The sequence below is a fragment of the Mobula hypostoma genome, chromosome 5, assembly GCF_963921235.1.
Source record: "Mobula hypostoma chromosome 5, sMobHyp1.1, whole genome shotgun sequence".
Classification (NCBI taxonomy): domain Eukaryota; kingdom Metazoa; phylum Chordata; class Chondrichthyes; order Myliobatiformes; family Myliobatidae; genus Mobula; species Mobula hypostoma.
The window spans coordinates 8,661,557-8,684,963 of NC_086101.1; the positions used below are offsets into that span (position 1 = coordinate 8,661,557).

The following is a 23,407-nucleotide window of genomic DNA, read 5'->3' on the forward strand; positions in this document are numbered from 1 at the left end:
TTATCACTAATGCATCCACTATTTCTTGGGCTACTTCCTTAAGCACTCTGGGATGCAGACCATCTGGCCCTGGGGATTTATCTGCCTTCAATCCCTTCAATTTACCTAACACCACTTCCCTACTAACATGTATTTCGCTCAGTTCCTCCATCTCACTGGACCCTCTGTCCCTTACTATTTCTGGAAGATTATTTATGTCCTCCTTAGTGAAGACAGAACCAAAGTAATTATTCAATTGGTCTGCCATGTCCTTGCTCCCCATAATCAAGTCACCTGTTTCTGTTTGCAGGGGACCTACATTTGTCTTTATCAGTCTTTTCCTTTTTACATATCTATAAAAGCTTTTACAGTCCGTTTTTATGTTCTCTGCCAGTTTTCTCTCATAATCTTTTTTCCCCTTCCTAATTAAGCCCTTTGTCCTCCTCTGCTGAACTCTGAATTTCTCCCAGTCCTCAGGTGAGCCACTTTCTCTGGCTAATTTGTATGCTACTTCTTTGGAATTGATACTATCCCTAATTTCTCTTGTCAGCCACGGGTGCACTACCTTCCTTGATTTATTCTTTTGCCAAACTGGGATGAACAATTGTTGTAGTTCATCCATGCAACCTTTAAATGCCTGCCATTGCATATCCACCGTCAATCCTTTAAGTGTCATTTGCCAGTCTATCTTAGCTAATTCACGACTCATACCTTCAAAGTTACCCCTCTTTAAGTTCAGAACCTTTGTTTCTGAATTAACTACGTCACTCTCCATGTTAATGAAGAATTCCACCATATTATGGTCACTCTTACCCAAGGGGCCTCTCACGACAAGATCGCTAATTAACCCTTCCTCATTGCTCAAAACCCAGTCCAGAATAGCCTGCTCTCTAGTCGGTTCCTCGACATGTTGGTTCAAAAAACCATCCCGCATACATTCCAAGAAATCCTCTTCCTCAGCACCTTTACCAATTTGGTTCACCCAGTCTACATGTAGATTGAAGTCACCCATTATAACTGCTGTTCCTTTATTGCACACATTTCTAATTTCCTGTTTAATTCCATCTCCGACCTCACTACTACTGTTAGGTGGCCTGTACACAACTCCCACCAGCGTCTTCTGCCCCTTAGTGTTACGCAGCTCTACCCTACCATATCGATTCCACATCTTCCCGGCTTATGTCCTTCCTTTCTATTGCGTTAATCTCTTTTTTAACCAGCAATGCCACCCCACCTCCCCTTCCTTCATGTCTATCCCTCCTGAATATTGAATATCCCTGAACGTTGAGCTCCCATCCCTGGTCACCCTGGAGCCAAGTCTCTGTGATCCCAACTATATCATAATCATTAATAACAATCTGCACTTTCAATTCATCCACCTTATTACGAATGCTCCTTGCATTGACACATAAAGCCTTCAGGCGCTCTTTTACAACTCTCTTAGCCCTTTTTAATGCTTGCCCTGGATTTGTCGGCCTGCCACTTTTACTTTTCCCCTTTGTACTTTTTGCTTCTACGCTCACTTTACACCCCTCTGTCTCTCTGCACTGGTTCCCATCCCTCTGTTGTGAACTAACCTCCTCACACCTAGCCTCTTTAATTTGATTCCCACCCCCCAACCATTCTAGTTTAAAGTCACCTCAGTAGCCCCCGCTAATCTCCCGGCCAGGATATTGGTCCCCGTAGGATTTAAGTGTAACCCGTCCTTTTTGTACAGGTCACACCTGCGCCAAAAGAGGTCCCAATGATCCAAAAACTTGAATCCCTGCCCCCTGCTCCAATCCCTCAGCCACGCATTTATCCTCCACCTCATCGCATTCCTACTCTCACTGTCGCGTGGCACAGGCAGTAATCCCGAGATTACTACCTTTGCGGTCCTTTTTCTCAACTCCCTTCCTAGCTCCCTATATTCTTCTTTCAGGACCTCATCCCTTTTCCTACCTATGTCATTGGTACCTATATGTACCAGGACCTCTGGCTCTTCACCCTCCCACTTCAGGATATCTTGGACACGATCAGAAATATCCCGGACCCTGGCACCAGGGAGGCAAACTACCATCCGAGTCTCTGGACTGCGTCCACAGAATCGCCTATCTGACCCCCTTACTATCGAGTCCCCTATCACAACTGCCCTCCTCTTCCTTGCCCTACCCTTCTGAGCTACAGGGCCAGACTCTGTGCCGGAGGCAGGGCCACTGTCGCTTCCCCCGGGTAAGCTGTCCCCTCCAACAGTACTCAAACAGGAGTACCTGTTGTTAAGGGGCACAGCCGCCGGGGTACTCCCCATCACCTGCCTTTTCCCCTTCCCCCTCCTAACCGTGACCCACTTGTCTGCCTCCCGTGGCCCCGGCGTGACCACCTGCCTTCCACTCCTTTCTATCACCTCCTCGCTCTCCCTGACCAGACGAAGGTCATCGAGCTGCAGCTCCAGTTCCGTAACGCGGTCCCTTAGGAGCTGCATCTCGATGCACTTGGCGCAGATGTAGACGTCCGGGAGGCTTGGAGACTCCAGGGCCTCCCACATCCGACACCGAGAACAGCAAACTGCCCTCACAGTCATAATGCCCCTCTCCTCAAATAGCAACAGAAAATGAATGTCAAACCTTCCTCGCCTCGCCCGCTTCCGCCTAAGCCCGGTGAGCCGAAGCCCTTAAGTCTTCACTCTGCTCCCGGCTCACTCCGCCGCCCGCAAACTACGCTGCCCGCTCTATGAGGCTTTGTTCCTTTTAAATCTGCCGCGCTGCACTGCCCAACGTCACACGCCTGCGCAGTCCCGCCTCTCAGAAAGCCGTTGGAGAAAAAAAATAACGAAAATTTCAAAAATCTCTTTCTCGGCACTCCCACTCAGACTCTCAGACTCCTTCTTCGAATCAAATCCGAAGCAGGATGTCTGCCCTTTTAAATCTGCCGCGCTGCACTGCCCGACGTCACACGCCTGCGCAGTCCCGCCTCTCAGAAAGGTTGAATAGGTTAGGACTTTATTCCCTGGAGCGTAGAAGAATGAGGGGAGATTTGATAGAGGTATATAAAATTATGATGGGTATAGATAGAGTGAATGCAAGCAGGCTTTTTCCACTGAGGCAAGGGGAGAAAAAAACCAGAGGACATGGGTTAAGGGTGAGGGGGGAAAAGTTTAAAGAGAACATTAGGGGGGGGCTTCTTCACGCGGAGAGTGGTGGGAGTATGGAATGAGCTGCCAGACGAGGTGGTAAATGCGGGTTCTTTTTTAACATTTAAGAATAAATTGGACAAATACATGGATGGGAGGTGTATGGAGGGATATGGTCCGTGTGCAGGTCGGTGGGACTAGGCAGAAAATGGTTCGGCACAGCCAAGAAGGGCCAAAGGGCCTGTTTCTGTGCTGTAGTTTCTATGGTTCTATGGTATGGTTCTATGAGATGAAGGTACTTGGTGTGAGAGAAGTGAGATTGAATTGGATATATTTTCATGTGCTGTATTGAAACTGGAAGTTGATAGGTGCTTGCAACCCACGCAATATGCTGGAGAAACTCAGCAGGCCAGGTAGCATCTATGGAAAAGAGTACAGTTAACCTTTCAGGTCGAGATCATCCAGTCCTGCCGAAGGGTCTTGGCCTGAAATGTCGACTGTACTCTTTCCCATAGATGGTGCAAGGCCTGCTGAGTTCCTCCAGCATTTTGTGTGTGTGCTTGGATTTCCATCATCTGCAGATTTTGTCTTGTTTGTGGTTGATAAGTTCTTGATTATTCAGGTCCATTGGTGCAGCCTGATTTGCTGAGTTCCTATAGTGTGTGTGGGGCACAGGGGAATACTGCCATCTGCAGGTGCAATCTGAACTGTGCTCCATGCCAACTTCCACTTCAAGCCAAGTTTACTGTCGTGTTAGATACAGGTGTAGTGAAAACCATGCTTGCAGCAGCATAGTAGGCATATACGGACAGACAACACAGAGGACATAAATTTTACATGGAACAATGTTCGCAATCCTAATCACAACCTCAGTATAACAACACCATGATACAAAAGTAGGTGGAAGGGCAGATGGTGTTGAGAAAGCACAGAGTCTACAGAAGGACTTGGACAGATTGGGACAATGGGTACATAAATGGGCAGATGAAATACAGTGCCAGGAAGAGTGTGTCCATGCACTTTGGCTGAAGCTATAAAGGTGTAGACTGTTTTCAAAGTGGGGAGAGGACTGTAGGTGCAAAGAGTCCTCATGAAGGATTTCCTAAAGGTTAACTTGCTGGTTGTGTCAGTAGCAAGGAAGGGAAATGCAATGTTAGCATTCATTTTGAGAGGATATCAATATAAAAACAAAGATATAATGTTGGGGCTTTAAAAGCCGTGGATTGGACTTCAATTGGAGTACTGTGAGCAGTTTTGGTCCCATTATTTATGAAATTGTATGCTTTCATTGAAGAGGATCCGGAGGAGGTTTAAGAGTAATCCCAGGAATAAAAGGGTTAATGCCAGAGGACTGTTAGATGGCTCTGGGCCTGCACTCACTGGAGATCAGAAGAATTAGTGAGGATTTCATTGAAACCTATCAAACATTGAAAGGCCGAGATAGAGTGGACGTGGAGAGGATGTTTCGAATACTGGGAGAGCCGAGGAGAGGGCACAGCCGCAGAATGGAAGGATGTCCCTTTAGAACAAAGAAGTGGAGACATTTCTTTTACCAGAGGGCAGTGAATCTGTGGAATTTATTGCCACAGACAGCTCTGGAGGCCAAGTCATTGGGTTAGTATAACCGGGGGCTGATAGGTTCTTGATTAGTAAGGATGTCGAAGATTATGGCAAAAAGGCAGGAGAATAGGGTTGAGAGGGAAAATAAATCAGCCATGATCAAGTGGTGGATCAGACATGATAGGCCAAATGGCCAAACTCTGCTGCTGTCTTGTGCTCTTTGGACTACAGTCACCACTTTCGCTACAATGGATGTGGTGGTTGCAATTGTGGGCTTGCTTGTACAGTATATCAGTGTTTCACTTGTGTCTGATGCCCCGTCCCTGTGATGCTGCTGCAGGTTTTTCATTGTGTCTGTGCATACATGTGACAATAAACTTGGCCTTGACTTTGACTATATAGGGTATGCAGAGAAAAGTGGGAGAATGCAATGTGCAAAACCAGGCATTAGTGCAAACAAAGTTCACACCGAGACAATTCACACATTAATACACGAGATCTATAGTGTCCTTTCACAGAGACAATTTCACATTAATACAAGAGGTCTGAAGTGTCCTTTCACAGAGACAATTCCACAGTAATACAAGAGGTCTGAAGTGTCCTTTCACAGAGACAATTCCACAGTAATACAAGAGGTCTGAAGTGTCCTTTCACAGAGACAATTCCACATTAATACAAGAGGTCTGAAGTGTCCTTTCACAGAGACAATTCCACAGTAATACAAGAGGTGCATGTTCTGTTGCTGAGGTAGTCAGGTTGCATAGGTCAGTTCAACAACCTGATGGCTGTAGGGAAGTAGCTGTTCATGAACCTGGTGATGTGGATCTTCAGGCTTCTGTATTACCTGCCTGTCAGCAGCAGTGAGAAGAAAGCATGGCCTGGCTGCTCGACATTGCTGATCAATATTATCAGAGTCTAACTCGCACTACTCTCTCTCCAATAGCACATTTGCAGCACATTCCATAAAAGGATGGTTCCCTTTCCCCTCTTTCCTCCCCCCACCTTCTGAAGAACAGAGGGATGAGAATAATATGACCATAAGATATAGGAGCAGAATTGGGCCATTCGACCAGTGTAGTCTGCTCCGCCTCTTCATGGCTGAATTAATTTCCCTCTCAATCTCTTTCTCCTGCCTTCTCCCCATACTTGCTACTGAAGAACCTATCAACCTCTGCTTTAAATACACCTAATTACTTGGCCTCCACAGCCGTATGTGATAATGAATTCCACAGGTTCCGCACTGTCTGACTAAAGAATTTTCTCCACATTTCTGTTCTAAATGGACATTCCTCTATTGTGAGGCTGTGCCCTCTTGGCCCTAGATTCTCCCTCTAATGGAAGCATCCACTCCACATCCACTCTATCTCAGTCTTTCAATAGTCAGTAGATTCAATGAGATGCCTCTCCACCCCCCAACACCCCTTATTCTTCTAAACTGAAGCGAGAGCAGGCCCAGAGTCATAAAGCATGGATCTTGTGTCCACCCTTTCATCCAAGGACAATCCTGTCCACCTCCACTTGTTGGCCTTGCAATCCTCAGATCTGTTAAAGTAAACAAGAAGCTTTCTGACCCTTGACTTTTTCTTCTGAGGAGTGTTTGATGCTCTGGGTTTTTATTCGATGAAGTTCAGAACGATCAGAAGGATTTCACTGAAACCTGCAAGATACTGAAAGGCTCAAGAGAGTGGATGTGGACAAGATATTTCCATCAATGGAAGAGTCTAGAACCAGAGGGCACAGTCTCAGAATAAAGGAATTCTCCTTTCGAACAAAAATGAGGAGACATTTGTTCAGCCAAGGAGGTGAATCTGTGGAATTCATTGCCACAGATAGCTGTGGAGACGATGTCACTGGGTGTTTTAAGGCAGGGGTCCTTGATCGGTAATCGTTGAAGGTTATGCGAATGAGGGTGGGAAGACTGAGAAAGAATTAGCCATGATTGTATAGTGATGGGCTGAATGGCCTTATTCCCAGTAAAGGAGGGGAAGCAGTGAGGTTGGAACGATGTGTGTGTGTGTGTGTGGTGAATCTGTGGAAGTCATTGCTACATTTAGACAGGAACATAAATGGTAGAAAAATTGAGAGTTATGGAGGAGGGAAGGGTTAGAAATGTTCCGAGAGTAGGTTAGACATTTGGCACAACATCAGGGCCACAGGGCCTGCACAGTGCTGTAATATTCTATTTTATATGTTCAAATGGATGTGGAGGCCAAGTCAGTGGGTATATTTGAAACAGCGCTTAATGGGATTTAATTTGTAAAAGTGTCAAATGTTTAGGGGCAGGAAAATGGGGTTGAGATTGAATGATAGAACAGACTCGATAGGCTAATTCTGTTCCAATGTCACGTGGTCTTATTGTAACCCAAGACCTCGTCGGAGGGTGAGGGACAGAGAAGGAAGAGGAAAGGGATGTAGAGAAGGAGGGGGATAGGGAAAGGAGGGAGGAATGCAAATTGTGAGACCAGAAGAGATCGGAGTAGAAATAGGCCAATTGGCCCATCGAGACAGCTCTGCCAGCTGATCATGGCTGATTAATTATCCCTCTCAATCCCACTCTCCTGGGTGGGAATGGAGAGAAGGATAGAGGGACAAGTGGTGAGCAGGTAAATGGTGAGGTAGGTGTGTGTGTGTGTGTGTGTGTGTGTGTGTGTGTGTGTTCGTTCACGTTCACAGACAGTCGTATTGCAGAGACCATGGTCTGACCTTCATCCCTCTCCTCCCAGCCTTAGAGCAGCTTGACAACAGAACCGTGAAGTGGGGGTCTACCAGGATGGAATCCAGCCTCCAGGGCATGGATTACAAAGACGGATTCATCATCGTTTTGGAGGCAGGCCATTACTATGTGTACGCCCAAGTCTCGTTCGTGGGGCCCAACTGCAGTGACATCTCAGAGGTCCTGGAGAGTAAAGTTCTGTACCAGCAGCATTCTAGCCACAAAGCCCTGGAACTCATGGAGGCAACCCAGTCAGCCTGTGAGAGGTCCAACAAAAAGAGTTGGTACCAGTCGATCCGGCAGGGGGGCGTCTTCCTGCTGGCCAAAGGCACGCGCCTGTTCCTGAAGATCAGTCCCCTCAGCCGGGCTGAAATGGAATACCACAAGACCTATTTCGGAGCTTTCAAAATCCAGTGACTGCCTCTGTGGGCCGAGGGGCGGGTAAGGAGAGAGGGGACGCTGGCTCCTTTAAAACACAGCCCCTTACCCATCCCAGGCCCCACCCTCCGTGAACATTGACAGCGATGAAGGACTGCCTCTTCGAGGGGCTAATTTGCAAATTATGATCTTCCCCCAACCACCCCCCCTTGAACATTGAATCTCAAAGACTGGCTGGTTTTGGAGTTCCCACCCCTTTTTTAAAGGGATGGAAGTGTTGAGGGCAGGGGAGAAGCTAGTTTCTGCAGAGAGTGTAGGTACCGCCGCCTCGATCCCACCCGTGTTCCGATGTTGAAGTGGGGGACATCAGGTGTGCGGAGTTAAAGCAGGGGTGATCTCTCCCTTGTTGGAAAGGACGTGGGGAAGTCATCGAGGATCGGGTTAGGGAGGTGGTGGTGCTGGGTTGAGTGAGGGGTGGGGACAGGACATCACCACCAATCTGTCCCACTCTCTTCGGATCGGCGGCTGATCCTTCGGCACACCGAATTTGCACTTTCGAGTCTCGGCCCGTTTCTGTGGGAGAGGGGGAGTGAAGGGGTTCTGGTCGCTCGGAATGAAGGGGACTTAGAAACTGCTGTCCAGGCCTTGGATGACTGAGGACCCAAGACATCTGGGGCCGCGGGATAAGGGCTGTGACAGAAGGATTCCACAGAGCGCTCGGGGAGCACAAAACATAGGAGCAGGTTTAGGCTATTCAGCCGTGGTCTTTTGGATGTGTTCTAAAATGGAACAAAGCTGTCCAGCATTTTCCTGCATCCCAGGAATCCACGCTGGGAAGGAGGGTCTGGAATAAGAACCGGACCCATGCGGTCGATTAGACCCCGTGGAGGGGCTGAACCTAACAATTCTTCAGGTCAAAGTACCTCTGTTACAGTTCTCCCAAGGTGACTTCAATCCCTGATAGAGGTGTATAAGATGATGAGAGGCACTGATCATGTGGATAGTCAGAGGCTTTTTCCCGGGGCTGGAATGGCCAATAAGAGAGGGCACAGGTTTAAGGTGCTGGGGAGTAGGTACAGAGGAGATGTCAGGGGTAAGTTATTTTACGCAGAGAGTGGTGAGTGTGTGGAATGGGCTGCCGGTGGTGCTGGTGGAGGCACATATGACAGGGTCATTTAAGAGACTCCTGGATAGGTACATGGAGCTTAGAAAAATACAGGGCTATGGGTAACCCTAGGTAACTTCTAAAGTAAGTTCATGTTCGTCACAGCATTGTGGGTGGAAGGGCCTGTACTGTGCTGTAGGTTTTCCATGCTTCTAATCCCAAGGCATTTCCCCGCCTCAAACTGTTCCCGCTTGAGGGAGAGTCACGAACATGGGGTCTGGAGAAGGGGCCTGTCTTTTGAAAATAGGGACGTGTGGAAATATCTCTCTCTAGGTAGTGAGGATCTGAAATTCTCTGCCTCCGAGGGAGGGCAAGTAGGGAATCATTGGATAGATTAAAGGTGGAGACAGAAATATTTTATCCAACGTGGAATGGAGCATGTTTGGGGAACTAGTGCGTAAAATGGTTGAGGAGAGCCATAAAGAACAAATAAAGGGGTCGCGGATACTGGGGGCCTGTATTAAAATAAAACACACTAAAAATCTCAACGGGCCGAGCAGTATCCATGGAGGCAAAAGGCATACGTCCACATTTCACGTCGCGATCCCACATCAGGAAAACAGCCATGATCACTTTGGATGGCGGGGCAGGTTTGAGAGCCAACCCCGAATGTACTGACCGGTGTTTCTGAAATATCAGCTCCCCACAGAGGCTGACTGACCGGCTGAGTGTTACCACTGTTTTCTGAATTTATTTCAGGTTTCAATGAATTGCCTCCAGGAGGCAGGAGCACTTTAGGATGGGGCTCACACCCTGCTTCCCTCCCCCTCCCCCCCAAACGAGTGTCTGTGGTTGAGTTCGGGAAAGCGTCTGAGTGGGATTGCTCTGAATAATCGGCCGAAAGGTCGTTCTTCATGGGTAAACAAAATTAACTGGATAGGGTTGTGGTGGGAAGCTGGTGTCATTGGAAAGGAGACTCCAGGACTGAACGCAGTCTCATGGTCAACGCTTGCTGCTAGTGTTCTGAAATTTAGTGCCTTTATTTATTACATGCGGGCTTTTGATCTAACTTATTTTAACAGTTATTTTCGGGTGTTAAAAATTTGGTGATGGGATGTTGTGTTACAGAGACAGAGCGAATTCCGCTGTGACACTGGGAAACCGTGTTTAGGATATTTTTTTTTGCACAGGGGATTCGTGTCGGCGGATCTCCGTCCCGCGGGTTCAATAAAGAGGAACAGCGGATGCCCGCGGTGTGTGCGTCTCATTCGTTAGCTCATGGATAGCAGGCATTGTCCACGGGTCCCAGTGTGTATTCATATAACCATATAACAATTACAGCACAGAAACTGGCCGTCTCGGCCCTTCTAGTCCGTGCCGAACTCTTACTGTCACCTAGTCCCACCGACCTGCACTCAGCCCATAACCCTCCATTCCTTTCCTGTCCATATATCTATCTAATTTAACTTTAAATGACAACATCGAACCTGTGTCAACCACTTCTGCTGGAAAGAGGCTGGTGTGCTGGTAGGAGGTGGGGAAGAGGTCGGTACACTGGGGTGAGGTGGCAAGGGGAAGTGATTGGTGTGCCGGGGTGACGTTGGGGAGTGGGTCGGAGTTCTGTTCCAGAGAGAGTGCAGGGCAGGAAGACAATAAAGTACAAGGAACACTGTGGGTAAATAGAGAGATCTTCATGCTGGGGGACCATTCACTGGTCTTATTACAGTGGGGTAGAAGCTGTCCTTGAGCCTGGTTGCAATATCCAGCTGAGATGCACCCAGACAGAATACTTTCTATGATGCACTGATAAAAATTGGTGAGAGTCAATGGGGACATGCTGAAACTCTCTAGTCTTTAGCGTCCTGGGAGAGTAGAGGGATTGGTGAGCTTTCTTGGCTGTGACATCAATATGGGTGGACCAGCTCTGGCTATTCACACCCGGAACATAAAGCTCTCACCCCTCTCAAACTCAACACCTTTGATGTGGACAGTAGCTTGTGCATCCCACCCCACACCACCCCCTCCCTGAGGTCCATGACCAGCTTTTTCGTTTTGCTGACATTAAGGGAAATGTTACCATGTCACTAAGCTCTCTATTTCATTCCAACTCCTTGTTATTTGTGATGTGGTGGTATCATCTACAAGCTTACAGACTGAGGTAGCACAGAATCTGGACACGCAAGTGTGAGTGGACAAGGACGAGGGGAGAGGGCTAAGGACACAACTGTACAGAGCACCAGTATGTTGAGACACAAGAGAATGGAAGAACTGCAGTCCTGAACGAGAGTCTCAACCTGAAACTCTTTATTCCTCTCCAGATCTGTTCTGTTGAGTTCCTCCAAAATTTTCTGTGTGTTGCTCTGGATTTCCAGCATCTGCAGAATCTCGTGTTTCTCATGTACCTGAGTTAGTCCCATTTGCTCACATTGACCTCTATCCCTCTAAACCTTTCACATTCATGTACTTGTAGCACTGCAGCACAGAAACAGGCCCTTCAGCCCATTTAGTCTCTGCCTCTGCTGACTCTATCTACCTGTAGCTAGGCCATCTTCCTCCACAGTCTTCCTATCCATGTACCTATCCCAATTTCTCTCAAATACTACAATCAAACCAGCATCCACCACTTCTGCTGGCCACTCATTCCACACTCTCTGTGAACAAGTTTCCCTGCAGGTTCCCCTTAAATATTTCACCTTTCACCCTTAACCTATGACCTCTAGTTCCAATATATTCCTTACTCTAATATATTCCTTACTCCAATATATTCCTCACCCTTTTCATTTTCTATACTTCTGTAAGTATCTCCTCTTTCACTTGCATGCCAGGGAATAAAGCTCTAACCTGTTCAAGTCCTGGCAACATCCCTGTAAATGTTTGCAGCTCTCTTTCAAGCTTATAGATAGCCTTCTTTCAAGCGTATTCATAAAGCAAAGCATTGATTTGGGATGTAATGTTGAAGGTGTGTACGATATCTCTGAGGCCAAATTTAAAGTACTATGTGCGGTTCTGGTCACAGACTAGTACTGCACATGATACTTTAAACTTCGTCTCACAAGTATCCTATAGATCTTCAACATTACATCCCAAATTGATGCATTGCTTCATGAAGACCAATGTTCCAGACTCTCTCTTTATGACCTTATCTGTGATGCCACGTTCAAGGAATTAGAGATCTATATTCCAAAATCCTTCTGTTCTACCACATACCTCAGAGCATGACCTTTCACTGTGTAAGTTCTACCCTGCTTTGTCCTCCCAAAGGGCAACACCTCACACTTATCTGCATTAAATTCCATCTGCCATTTTTTCAGCCCATTTTCCCAGCTGGTCCAGATCCCTCTGCAAGCTTTGATGACCTTCCTCACCGTCCACCAGTGTTGGTGTCATCTGCAAATTTGCTAATCCAGTTTACCCCATAGCCAATGAAATCATTAATATAGATGATAAATCAAAATGGACCCAACACCAATCCTATTGGCACACCACTAGTCACAGGTCAAAGAGTCAGACATCCACTGCCACTCCCTGGCTTCACTCACTGAGCCAAAGTTAAATGCCAAAGTCTTCTAAATGTTATAATTGTACCTGCCTCAACCACTTCCTCTGGCAGCCTCTGCATGTATGTACCATTCTCAGTATGTATTTCCTGCCATCGGTGTATTTTACCAACAGAAAAATCTGCTGGAGGAACTCGGTGGGTCGAGCAGCATCTGTGGGTGGAGAGGAATTGTCAACATTTCGGGACAGGTTGCAGGTTTCAGTCTGAAATTCTGACATTTCCCAATCTGGATGCATCACGGCTGCTCTGCTCGAGACGGGAAGAATCTGCAGGGAGTTGCGGACACAGCTCAGCACATCAGAGGAACCATCCTCCTTCTCCATGGACTCTGTTTGCCCTTCTCCTCTCCCCCTCCCATCACGCAGAAGATATGAAATCCTGAAAGTGGGTACCACCTGGCCTAAGGACAGCATCTATCGTGGTTTTATAAGATGATTGAACAGTCCCTGAGGACAATAAGATAGATTCTTGATCTCACAATGTGATTTGCACTCAGGTTCCCTTGAAATCTTTCCCCTCTCATCTTATCCATTAGACCATCAGACATAGGAGCAGAATTAGGCCATTTGGCCCATCGAGTCTGCTCTGCCTTTCAATCATGGCTGATCCGTTTTTTTCTCCTCCGGAACCCCAGTTCCCAGCCTTCTCCCGGTAATGTTTGATATGTCCAGTCAAGAGCCTATCAATCTCTTCCTTAAATACACCCAGTGGCTTCCACAGCTGCACGTGCCAACAAATTCCACAAATTCACCACCCTTTGGCTGAAGAAATTTCTCCGCATCTCTGTTTTGAAAGTGCATCTCTCTATCCTGAGGCTGTGCCCTCTTGTCCTAGACTCTCCCACCATGGGAAATAACCTTTCCACATCTACTCTGTCTAGGCCTTTCAACATTTGAAAGGTTTCAATCAGAACCCCCCTCATCCTTCCGAATTCCAGTGAGTACAGACGCAGAGCCATCAAACGTTCTTCATATGGTAACCCTTTCATTTCTGGAATCATACTTATGAACCTCTTCTGGACCCTCTCCAATGCTAGCACATCTTTTCTAAGAGGATAAATGTGAGGTTATCCACTTTGGTGGCAAAAACAGAAAAGCAGATTATTATCAGAATGGTGGCCGATTAGGAAAAGGGGAGGTGCAACGAGACCTGGGTGTCATTATACACCAGTCATTGAAAGTGGGCATGCAGGTACAGCAGGCAGTGAAAAAGGTGAATGGTATGCTGGCATTCATAGCAAGAGGATTCGAGTACAGGAGCAGGGAGGTACTACTGCAGTTGTACAAGGCCTTGGTGAGACCACACGTGGAGTATTGTGTGCAGTTTTGGTCCCCTAATCTGAGGAAAGACATCCTTGCCATAGAGGGAGTACAAAGAAGGTTCACCAGATTGATTCCTGGGATGGCAGGACTTTCATATGATGAAAGACTGGATCAACTAGGCTTATACTTGTTGGAATTTAGAAGATTGAGGGGGGATCTTATTGAAACCTATAAAATCCTAAAGGGATTGGACAGGCTAGATGCAGGAAGATTGTTCCCGATGTTGGGGAAGTCCAGAACAAGGGGTCACAGTTTGAAGATAAAGGGGAAGCCTTTTAAGATCGAGATTTGGAAAAACTTCTTCACACAGAGAGTGGTGAATCTGTGGAATTCTCTGCCACAGGAAACAGTTGGGGCCAGTTCATTGGTGATATTTAAGAGGGAGTTAGATATGGCCCTTGTGGGTAAAGGGATCAGGGGGTATGGAGGGAAGGCTGGTACAGGGTTCTGAGTTGGATGATCAGCCATGATCATACTGAATGGCGGTGCAGGCTCGAAGGGCCAAATGGCCTACTCCTGCACCTATTTTTTCTATGTCTATATTCTGTTTGGGTAGCGTCCAACTTGATGGCATGAACATTGATTTCTCAAACTTCCGGTAATGTCACCCTCACCCTGCACCATTCCCCATCCTCTTTTCCCTCTCTCATGTTATCTCCTTGCCCACCCATCACCTCCCTCTGGTGCTTTCCCCCTCCCCCTTTTCTTTCTTTTATGGCCTTCTGTTTCTTTCACCAACAAAATTAATATCCTGACAAAATTAATTTCTGCTGACGAAAGCCAATTGACCACAATCTCCAATTCAACCGTCATTGCCACACATCAACAAAAGGACCCTCCGCACCAGACACACTCACGGCAGGTGACTGTAACTGGATGATACCGAGCATTTCAAGGGATTTTAGACGTGAGATTCACAGAAACCATCACCAGCTCAGTCGCTCATTCCTGGGAAGGTTGCACATTGCTCTGTGATGTACAAATATTGTGGGAGGCCAACTTAGAGAAAAAAATAGGCAGGACGGCTTCAATCAGTTCTGAGCTGGTGGTAAACGTTGCCACCATCTGTTTGAAATCTATCACTGCCCAATCCGTGTCTGTGTACTTTCACTGAATCAAAGTTGCTCTCCACCACCACGACTCTCCTCTGTCTGGTGGAACTGGTCCTCACACCCAACAACTTCCCTTTCAGCTCCTCCGATTTTCTCTAAACGTAAGGCGTAGCAACAGACTTTCACATGTCCTCAGCTAAGCCTGCCTTTTAGACAGCTAAATCCATGTTCCAAGCCTTTCTTGGCTAAACTCCTGCAGTACCGCAATTGTCTACCAGAAGCGCTGCAGTTTCAGGAATGAACGTCGGCTGTTGTAAATGTTCGATGGGAAGATGTCCTGGCTTCTTCAGTTAATCTCAAGTGACGGAAGGATCAGAAAGACAACAAACATTAAAAATCAATGGACCCAGCAAGAAGGGCTTGTCACAGTTTGTTCAGGAGAGAAAGGAACAATCGGGACTTTAAACCTCGGTGAACTGTAGATTCAGAGTAATTGGGAAGGTACTGAAAATACCTGTCGACCAACTCGGTGGAGAGTTCAAGGTCATCTTCAACCTCTTGCTGCTGCAGTCAGAGGTTCGCACCTGTTTCACAAGGGCTTCCATCACCGTGCCCAGGAAGAGCAGGGTGAACGGCCCCGAGGACTATCCTCCAGTGGCACTCACATCAGCTGTGATGAAGTGCATTGAGATGTTGGTCACAATTGCTACTGCCTGAGCAAGGCTGCAGTTTGCCTATTGTCACAATAGGTCTAGAGCCATCCAATCTCACTGGTTCTCCTCTCGGCTTTACAACACCCAGGCAACCACAATATCTACCTCAGGCTGTTGTTATATATTACAGCTCAACTTCAACATCGTCATCCCCTCAGTACTAATAAAGAGCTTCGAAGCCTAGGCTTTCGTACCTCTCTCTGCAACTGCATCCTTGACATCCTTAGCAGGATAACACGGTCAGTGCAGATCAGTGATAGTATCTCCATCTCCAGCTCACTGATAACCTACTCTGGCACCTCAAGGATGCTAAGCCCACTGCTCGACACTCCCTACACCCATCATGTGGCGCAGCTCAGGTGCCATTTATAAATACTCTGGTGTCAACACGGGTGTTAGTAGGATCTCAGATGTTGATGAGGAGTTTTCAGATTTATGGGCTGACAGACGTCAGGAAGGGGAAATCGGGAGAACACACACTGGTCCTCATTGAGGGTTCAGGGGAGGGAAGGGTGAGCAGCTTCAAGTTCCCAGGAACCAACACATTGATAACGACCGATCTTGGGCCACACACATTGATAACGATCTATCCTGGGCCACACACATCGATAAAGATCGATCCTGGGCCACACACATTGATAACGATCGATCCTGGGCCACACACATCCATAAAGGTCGATCCTGGGCCACACACATTGATAAAGGTCGATCCTGGGCCACACACATTGATAAAGATCTATCCTGGGCCACACACATTGATAAAGATCGATCCTGGGCCACACACATTGATAAAGGTCGATCCTGGGCCACACACATTGATAAAGGTTGATCCTGGGCCACACACTTTGATAAAAATCTATCCTGGGTCACACACATCGATAAAGATCTATCCTGGGCCACACACATCGATAACGATCGATCCTGGGCCACACACATTGATAAAGGTCGATCCTGGGCCACACACATCGATAAAGATCTAGCCTGGGCCACACACATTGATAGCGATCGATCCTGGGCCACACACATTGATAAAGATCTATCCTGGGCCACACACATTGATAAAGGTCGATCCTGGGCCACACACATTGATAAAGGTCGATCCTGGGCCACACACTTTGATAAAGATCTATCCTGGGCCACACACATCGATAAAGCTCTATCCTGGGCCACACACATTGATAACGATCAATCCTGGGCCACACACATCGATAAAGATCGATCTTGGGTCACACACATTGATAAAGGTCGATCCTGGGCCACACACATTGATAAAGGTCGATCCTGGGCCACACACTTTGATAAAGATCTATCCTGGGCCACACACGTCGATAAAGATCTATCCTGGGCCACACACATTGATAACGATCAATCCTGGGCCACACACATCGATAAAGATCTATCCTGGGCCACACACATTGATAACGATCAATCCTGGGCCACACACATCGATAAAGATCTATCCTGGGTCACACACATCGATAAAGATCAATCCTGGGCCACACACATCGATAAAGATCGATCTTGGGTCACACACGTCGATAAAGATCGATCCTGGGCCACACACATCGATAAAGATCTATCCTGGGTCACACACATTGATAAAGATCTATCCTGGGCCACACACATTGATACAATTACAGAATAACACACGGCAGCGGCTACCCTTTATTTGGAGTTTCACGAGGTTTGGTTCGTCCCCACTTATGTAAATTTCTGCAGGTGTACGGTAGAGAGCAGTTGGGTCAACTGTGCAGGATCGAAAGAGGCTGCAGAGAGTTATAGACTCATCAGATCAGAGGCACAGACCTTCCCACTCCCGAGGAAATCTTTAAAAGGGCATCCATCAGGAGGGGCCTCACTATCCAGGATATAGCTTCTTCTCATTACTGCCGTCAGAGTGGAGATACAGAAGCCTGAAGACATGGAAACATAGAAAACCCACAGCACAATACAGGCCCTTCGGTCCACAAAGCTGTACCAAACTTGTCCTGACCTTAGAACGACCTAGGCTTACCCATAGCCCTCTATTTTTCTAAGCTCCATGTACCCATCCAGGAGTCTCTTAAAAGACCCTATCGTTTCCCCTCCACCGCCAGCGCCAGCAGCCCATTGTACGCACTCACCACTCTGCATAAAAAACTTACCCGACATCTCTTCTGTACCTACTTCCAAGCACCTTAAAACTATGCCATCTTGTGCTAGCCATTTCAGCCCTGGTAAAAAACCTCTTACTATCCACACGATCCTCTCATTATCTTCAGTACTCACTACAGAAAAGGATCTTGACGATTGTAGGGATGACTTACAGTGGACTGAAAAGCTTGAGCATTTAGATATCAAGGCAGAGGATGTGCTGGAGCTTTTGGAAAGCATCAAGTTGGATAAGTCACCGGGACCGGACGGGATGTACCCCAGGCTACTGTGGGAAGCGAGGGAGGAGGTTGCTGAGCCTCTGGCGATGATTTTTGCATCATCAATGAGGAAGGGAGAGGTTCCGGAGGATTGGAGGGCTGCGGATGTTGTTCCCTTATTCAAGAAAGGGAGTAGAGATAGCCCAGGAAACTATAGACCAGTGAGTCTTACTTCAGTGGTTGGTAAGTTGATGGAGGAGATCCTGAGAGGCAGGATTTATTAACATTTGGAGAGACATAATATGATTAGAAATTGTCAGCATGGCTTTGTCAAAGGCAGGTCATGCCTCACGAGCCTGACTGAATTTTTTGAGAATGTGACTAAATACATTGATGAAGGTAGAGCCATAGATATAGTGTATATGGATTTTATCAAGGCATTTGATAAGGTACCCCATGCAAGGCTTATTGAGAAAGTAAGGAGGTATGGGATCCAAGGGGACACTTGCCCACAGAAGACAGAGTGTTTGTAGACGGGTCATATTCTGCTTGGAGTTCGGTGACCAGTGATGTGCCTCAGGGATCTGTTCTGCGTCCCCTTACTCTTCATGATTTTTATCAATGACCTGGATGAGGAAGTGGAGGGATGGGTTAGTAAATTTGTTGATGACACAAAGGTTCGGGGTGTTGTGGATGGTGTGGAGGGATGTCAGAAGTTACAGCGCGACATCGATAGGATGCAAAACTGGCTGAGAAATGGCAGATGGAGTTCAACCCAGATAAGTGTGAGGTGGTTCATTTTGGTAGGTCAAATATGATGGCAGAATATAGCATTAATGGTAATATTCTTGGCAGTGTGGACGATCAGAGTGATCTTGGGGTCCCAGTCCATAGGACACTCAAAGCCTCTGTGCAGTTTGACTCTGTGGTTAAGAAGGCGTACAGTGCATTGGCCTTCATCAATTGTGGGAATGAGTTAAGAGCCGAGAGGTAATGTTGCAGCTATATAGGACCCTGGTCAGACCCCACTTGGAGTACTGTGCTCATTTCTGGTCGTCTCACTACAGGAATGATGTGGAAACCATAGAAATGGTGCAGAGGAGATTTATAAGGATGTTGCAAGGAGTGAACTTGGCCTTTTCTCCTTAGAGCAACGAAGGATTGAGGTGTGATCTGACAGAGGTGTGTACAGGATGATGAGAGGCATTGATCGTGTGGATCAATGTAGTCAGAGGCTTTTTCCCAGGGCTAAAATGGCCAGCACAATAGACAATAGGTGCAGGAGTAGGTCATTCAGCCCTTCGAGCCAGCACCGCCTTTCACTGTGATCATGGCTGATCATCCACTATCAGTATCCAGTTCCTGCCTTATCCCCATAACCTTTGATTCCACTATCTTTAAGAGCTCTACCCATCTTTTTTTTGAAAGCATCCGGACACTTGGCCTCCACAGCCTTCTGGGGCAGAGCATTTCATATATCCACCACCCTCTGAGTGAAAAAGTGTTTCCTCAACTCCGTTCTAAATGCCTACCCCTAATTCTTAAACTGTGGCCTCTGGTTCTGGACTCACCCATCAGCGGGAACATGCTTCCTGCCTGCACAATGTCCAATCCCTTAATAATCTTACATGTTTCAATAAGATCCTCTCTCAGCCTTCTAAATTCCAGAGTATACAAGCCCAGTCGCTCCAATCTTTTGACATATGACAGTCCAACCATCCCGGGAATTAACCTTGTGAACCAACGCTGCACTCCCTCAATAGCAAGAATGTCCTTCCTCAAGTTTGGAGACCAAAACTGCACACAGTACTCCAGGTGTGGTCTCACCATAGCCCTGTAGAGCTGCAGAAGGACTTCTTTGCTCTTATACTCAATTCCACTTGTTAAGAAGGCCAGCATGCCATTAGCTTTTTTTTTTGTGACCATCGACCTCATCACTGTCCTGCAGGATTTCATAAATCACAATAATGTTAACCCTTAGCCTCATTTGCTTCAGGGAAAACAGTCCAGGTCGATCCAGATTCTCCTGAAGGCCTTGAGCCCCGATAACATTCCCTTGAATCTTGTCTGCACACATTCCAGCTGAAAGTCATCCTTTCTACAGCTCGGTGACCAGAACTGCACCCAATAGGCCATCAGACCATAAGACAAAGGAGCAGATTAGGCCATCTGGCCCATCGAGTCTGCTCTGCCATTCAATCATGGCTGATCCTTTTTTCACTTCTCCTCAACCCCAGAGTCCGACCTTCTCCCCGTATCCCTTGATGCCAAGAACCTATCAATCTCTTCCTTAACTACATCCAATGACCTGGCCTCCACAGCTGCATGTGGCAACAAATTCCACAAATTCACCTCCCTCTGGGAAAAGACATTTCTCCACATCTCTGTATCCAAAGGCTGCCCTCCATCCTGAGGCTGTGCCCTCTTGTCCTAGACTCTCCCACCATGGGAAACATCTTTTCCAAATCTACTCTGTCTCAGCCTTTCAACATTCGTAAAGTTTCACTGAAATTCCTCCTCATCTTTCTGAATTCCAGTGAGTACAGTCCCAGGCCATCAAACATTCCTCGTGTGATAACCCTTTCATTCATGGAATCACCGTTGTGAACCTCATCTGGACTCTCTCCAATGCCAGCACATCTTTTCGTAGATGAGGGCCCAAACCTGTTAACAATTCTCAAGGTGAGGCCTCACCAGTGCTTTATAAAGCCTCAGCATCACATCCTTGCTCTTGTATTCTAGACCTCTTGAAATGAATGCTAACATGGCATTTGCCTTCCTCACCACCGACTCGACCTGCAAGTAAACCTTTCGGGATTTCTGCACCAGGACTCCCAAGACCCTTCGCACCTCAGATTTTTGGATTTTCTCCCCATTTAGAAAATAGTCCATACATTTATTTCTACTACCAAAGTGCATGACCATGCATTTTCCAACATTGTATTTCATTTGTCACTTTCTTGCCCATTCTCCTAATCTGTCTAAGTCCTTCTGCAGCCTCCTGTTTCCTCAACACTACCGGCCCCTCCACCAAACTTTGTACCATCTGCAAACCTGGCAACAAAGCCATCTATTCTATCATCTAACAACAGGAATTCTGCAGATGCCGGAAACCCAAGCAACATACATCAAAGTTGCTGGTGAACGCAGCAGGCCAGGCAGCATCTATAGGAAGAGGCGCAGTCGACGTTTCAGGCCGAGACCCTTCGTCAGGACTTTCTATCATCTACGTCATTTGTATTCAGCATAAAAAGTGGTCCCGACACAGAACATGTGGAACAACACTTGTCACTGGCAGCCAACCAGAAAAGGGTCCTTTTATTCCCACTCACTGCTTCCTACCAATCAGCCAATGCTCTAAACATGTTAGTAACTTTCCTGTCTTACCATGCGCTCTTAACTTGGTAAGCAACCTCATGTGTGGTACCTTGTCAAAGGCCTTCTGAAAATCCAAATATATAACATCCACTGCATCACCTTTGTCTATCCTACTTGTAAACTCCTCAAAGTATTCCAACAAGTTTGTCAGGCAAGATTTTCCCTTGAGGAAACCATGTTGACTTTGACTTATCTTGTCCTGTGTCACCAAGCACTCCATCACCTCATCCTCAACAATTAACTCTAACATCTTCCCAACCACTGAGGTCAGGCTAACTGGTCTATAATTTCCTTTCTGCTGCCTTCCTCCTTTCTTGAAGAGTGAAGTGACATTTGCAATTTTTCTCTGACACCATACCAGAGTCCAATCATTTCTGCAAGGTCATGTCTAATGCCACCACAATCTCTAATGCTGCCTCTTTCAGAACCCGAGGGTGCAGTTCATCTGGTCTGGGTGATTTATGTACCTTTAGCTCTTTAAGCTTTTTGAGCACCTTCTCTTTTGTAACAGTAACTGCACCCACTTCTCTTCCATCACACACTACAACATCAGGCATACTGCTAGTGTCTTCATCAGCCATCTCCTTGTCCCCAGTTATTATTCCCCTGCCTCATTTTTAATGGTCCAATATCTACTCTTATTTCTCTTTTATTTTGAACATACTTGAAAAAACGTTCACTATCCACTTTGATATTAGCTTTAATAAGTCGAGGGATAGAGTTTAAGAGTCGCAATGTAATGATGCAGCTCTATAAAACTCTGGTTAGGCCACACTTGGAGTACTGTGTCCAGTTCTGGTCGCCTCACTATAGGAAGGATGTGGAAGCATTGGAAAGGGTACAGAGGAGATTTACCAGGATGCTGCCTGGTTTAGAAAGTATGCATTATGATCAGAGATTAAGGGAGCTAGGGCTTTACTCTTTGGAGAGAAGGAAGATGAGAGGAGGCATGATAGAGGTGTACAAGATAATAAGAGGAATAGATAGAGTGGATAGCCAGCGCTTCTTCCCCAGGGCACCACTGCTCAATACAAGAGGACATGGCTTTAAGGTAAGGGGTGGGAAATTCAAGGGGGATATTACAGGAAGGTTTTTTACTCAGAGAGTGGTTGGTGCGTGGTATGCACTGCCTGAGTCAGTGGTGGAGGCAGATACACTAGTGAAGTTTAACAGACTACTAGCAGGTATATGAAGGAATTTAAGGTGGGGGTTTATATGGGAGGGAGGGTTTGAGGGTCAGCACAACATTGTGGGCCGAAGGGCCTGTACTGTGCTGTACCTTTCTATGTTCTATGTTCTATATTATTTGCCAGTTTGCTTTCATATTTCACCTTTTCTCTTCTGATGATTTTTTTAGGAGCTCTCTGTAGGTTTTTAAAAACTTCCCAGTCCTCTACCTTTCCACTAATTTTTGCATTGTTGTATGCCCTTTCTTTTGCTGTTACAATAGATTTTACTTCCCCTGTCAGCCACTGCTGTACTATTTTACTATTTGAGTATTTCCTCATTTTTGGAATACACATGCCCTGCAACTTCCTCATTTCCCCAGAAACGCAACCATTGCTGCTCTGCTGACATCCCTGCCAGCAGCTCCTTCCAATTTACTTTGGCCAACTCCTCTCTCATACCACTGTAATTTCCCTTACTCCACTGAAATACTGCTACATCATATTTTACTTTCCCCTATCAGATTTCAAGTTGAACTCAATCATATTGTGATCACTGGTTCCTGAGGTTTTTTCACCGTAAGCTCCTTCAATGACTCCGGTTCATGACACAACACCGAATCCAGTATAGCTGATCCCCCAGTAGACTCAGCGACAGTCTGCTCTGAAAAGCCATCTCTTAGGCATTCAACAAACACACTCTCTTGAGATCTATTACCAACATGATTTTCCCAATCGCCCTGCATGTTAAAATCTCCCATGACAAACGTAACATTGCCCCTTTGATACGCTTTTCCTATTTCCTGCTGTACCCTGTGTTCCACCTGCTAGCCATTGTTGAGAGGCCTGAATACAACTGTCGTCAATGTCCTTTCACCCTTGCAGCTTCTCAACTCAACCCACAAGGATTCAACGCCTTCCGATCGTATGTCACATGTTTCTACTGATTTGATGCTACTCTTTACCACCCCCTCTGCCTACCTTCCGATCCCTCCGATATAACATAGAAACACAGAAAACAT

General features: G+C 46.6%; 1 protein-coding gene and 1 long non-coding RNA gene across 4 annotated transcripts in view; one reads left to right on the top strand and one right to left on the bottom strand.

The window, feature by feature from the left end:
- The window catches only part of LOC134346550 (lymphotoxin-alpha-like), a 57,581-nt gene extending 35,099 nt beyond the window's left edge, over nucleotides 1–22,482 (top strand). Inside the window, exon 5 of one of the 3 annotated variants that reach the window (XM_063047970.1) lies at nucleotides 12,517–22,482. In XM_063047970.1, coding sequence (XP_062904040.1) covers nucleotides 12,517–12,785 — 269 coding nt within the window. In that variant the 3' untranslated portion in view covers nucleotides 12,786–22,482. Of the gene's footprint in view, nucleotides 1–7,371; nucleotides 10,874–12,516 lie in introns of those variants that run through there. The other 2 variants (XM_063047968.1, XM_063047969.1) reach the window with 2 other exon arrangements.
- Nucleotides 1–23,407, bottom strand: part of LOC134346556 (uncharacterized) — a 103,907-nt gene that overhangs the window by 71,033 nt on the left and 9,467 nt on the right. The gene's annotated exons all lie outside the window — the stretch shown is intronic.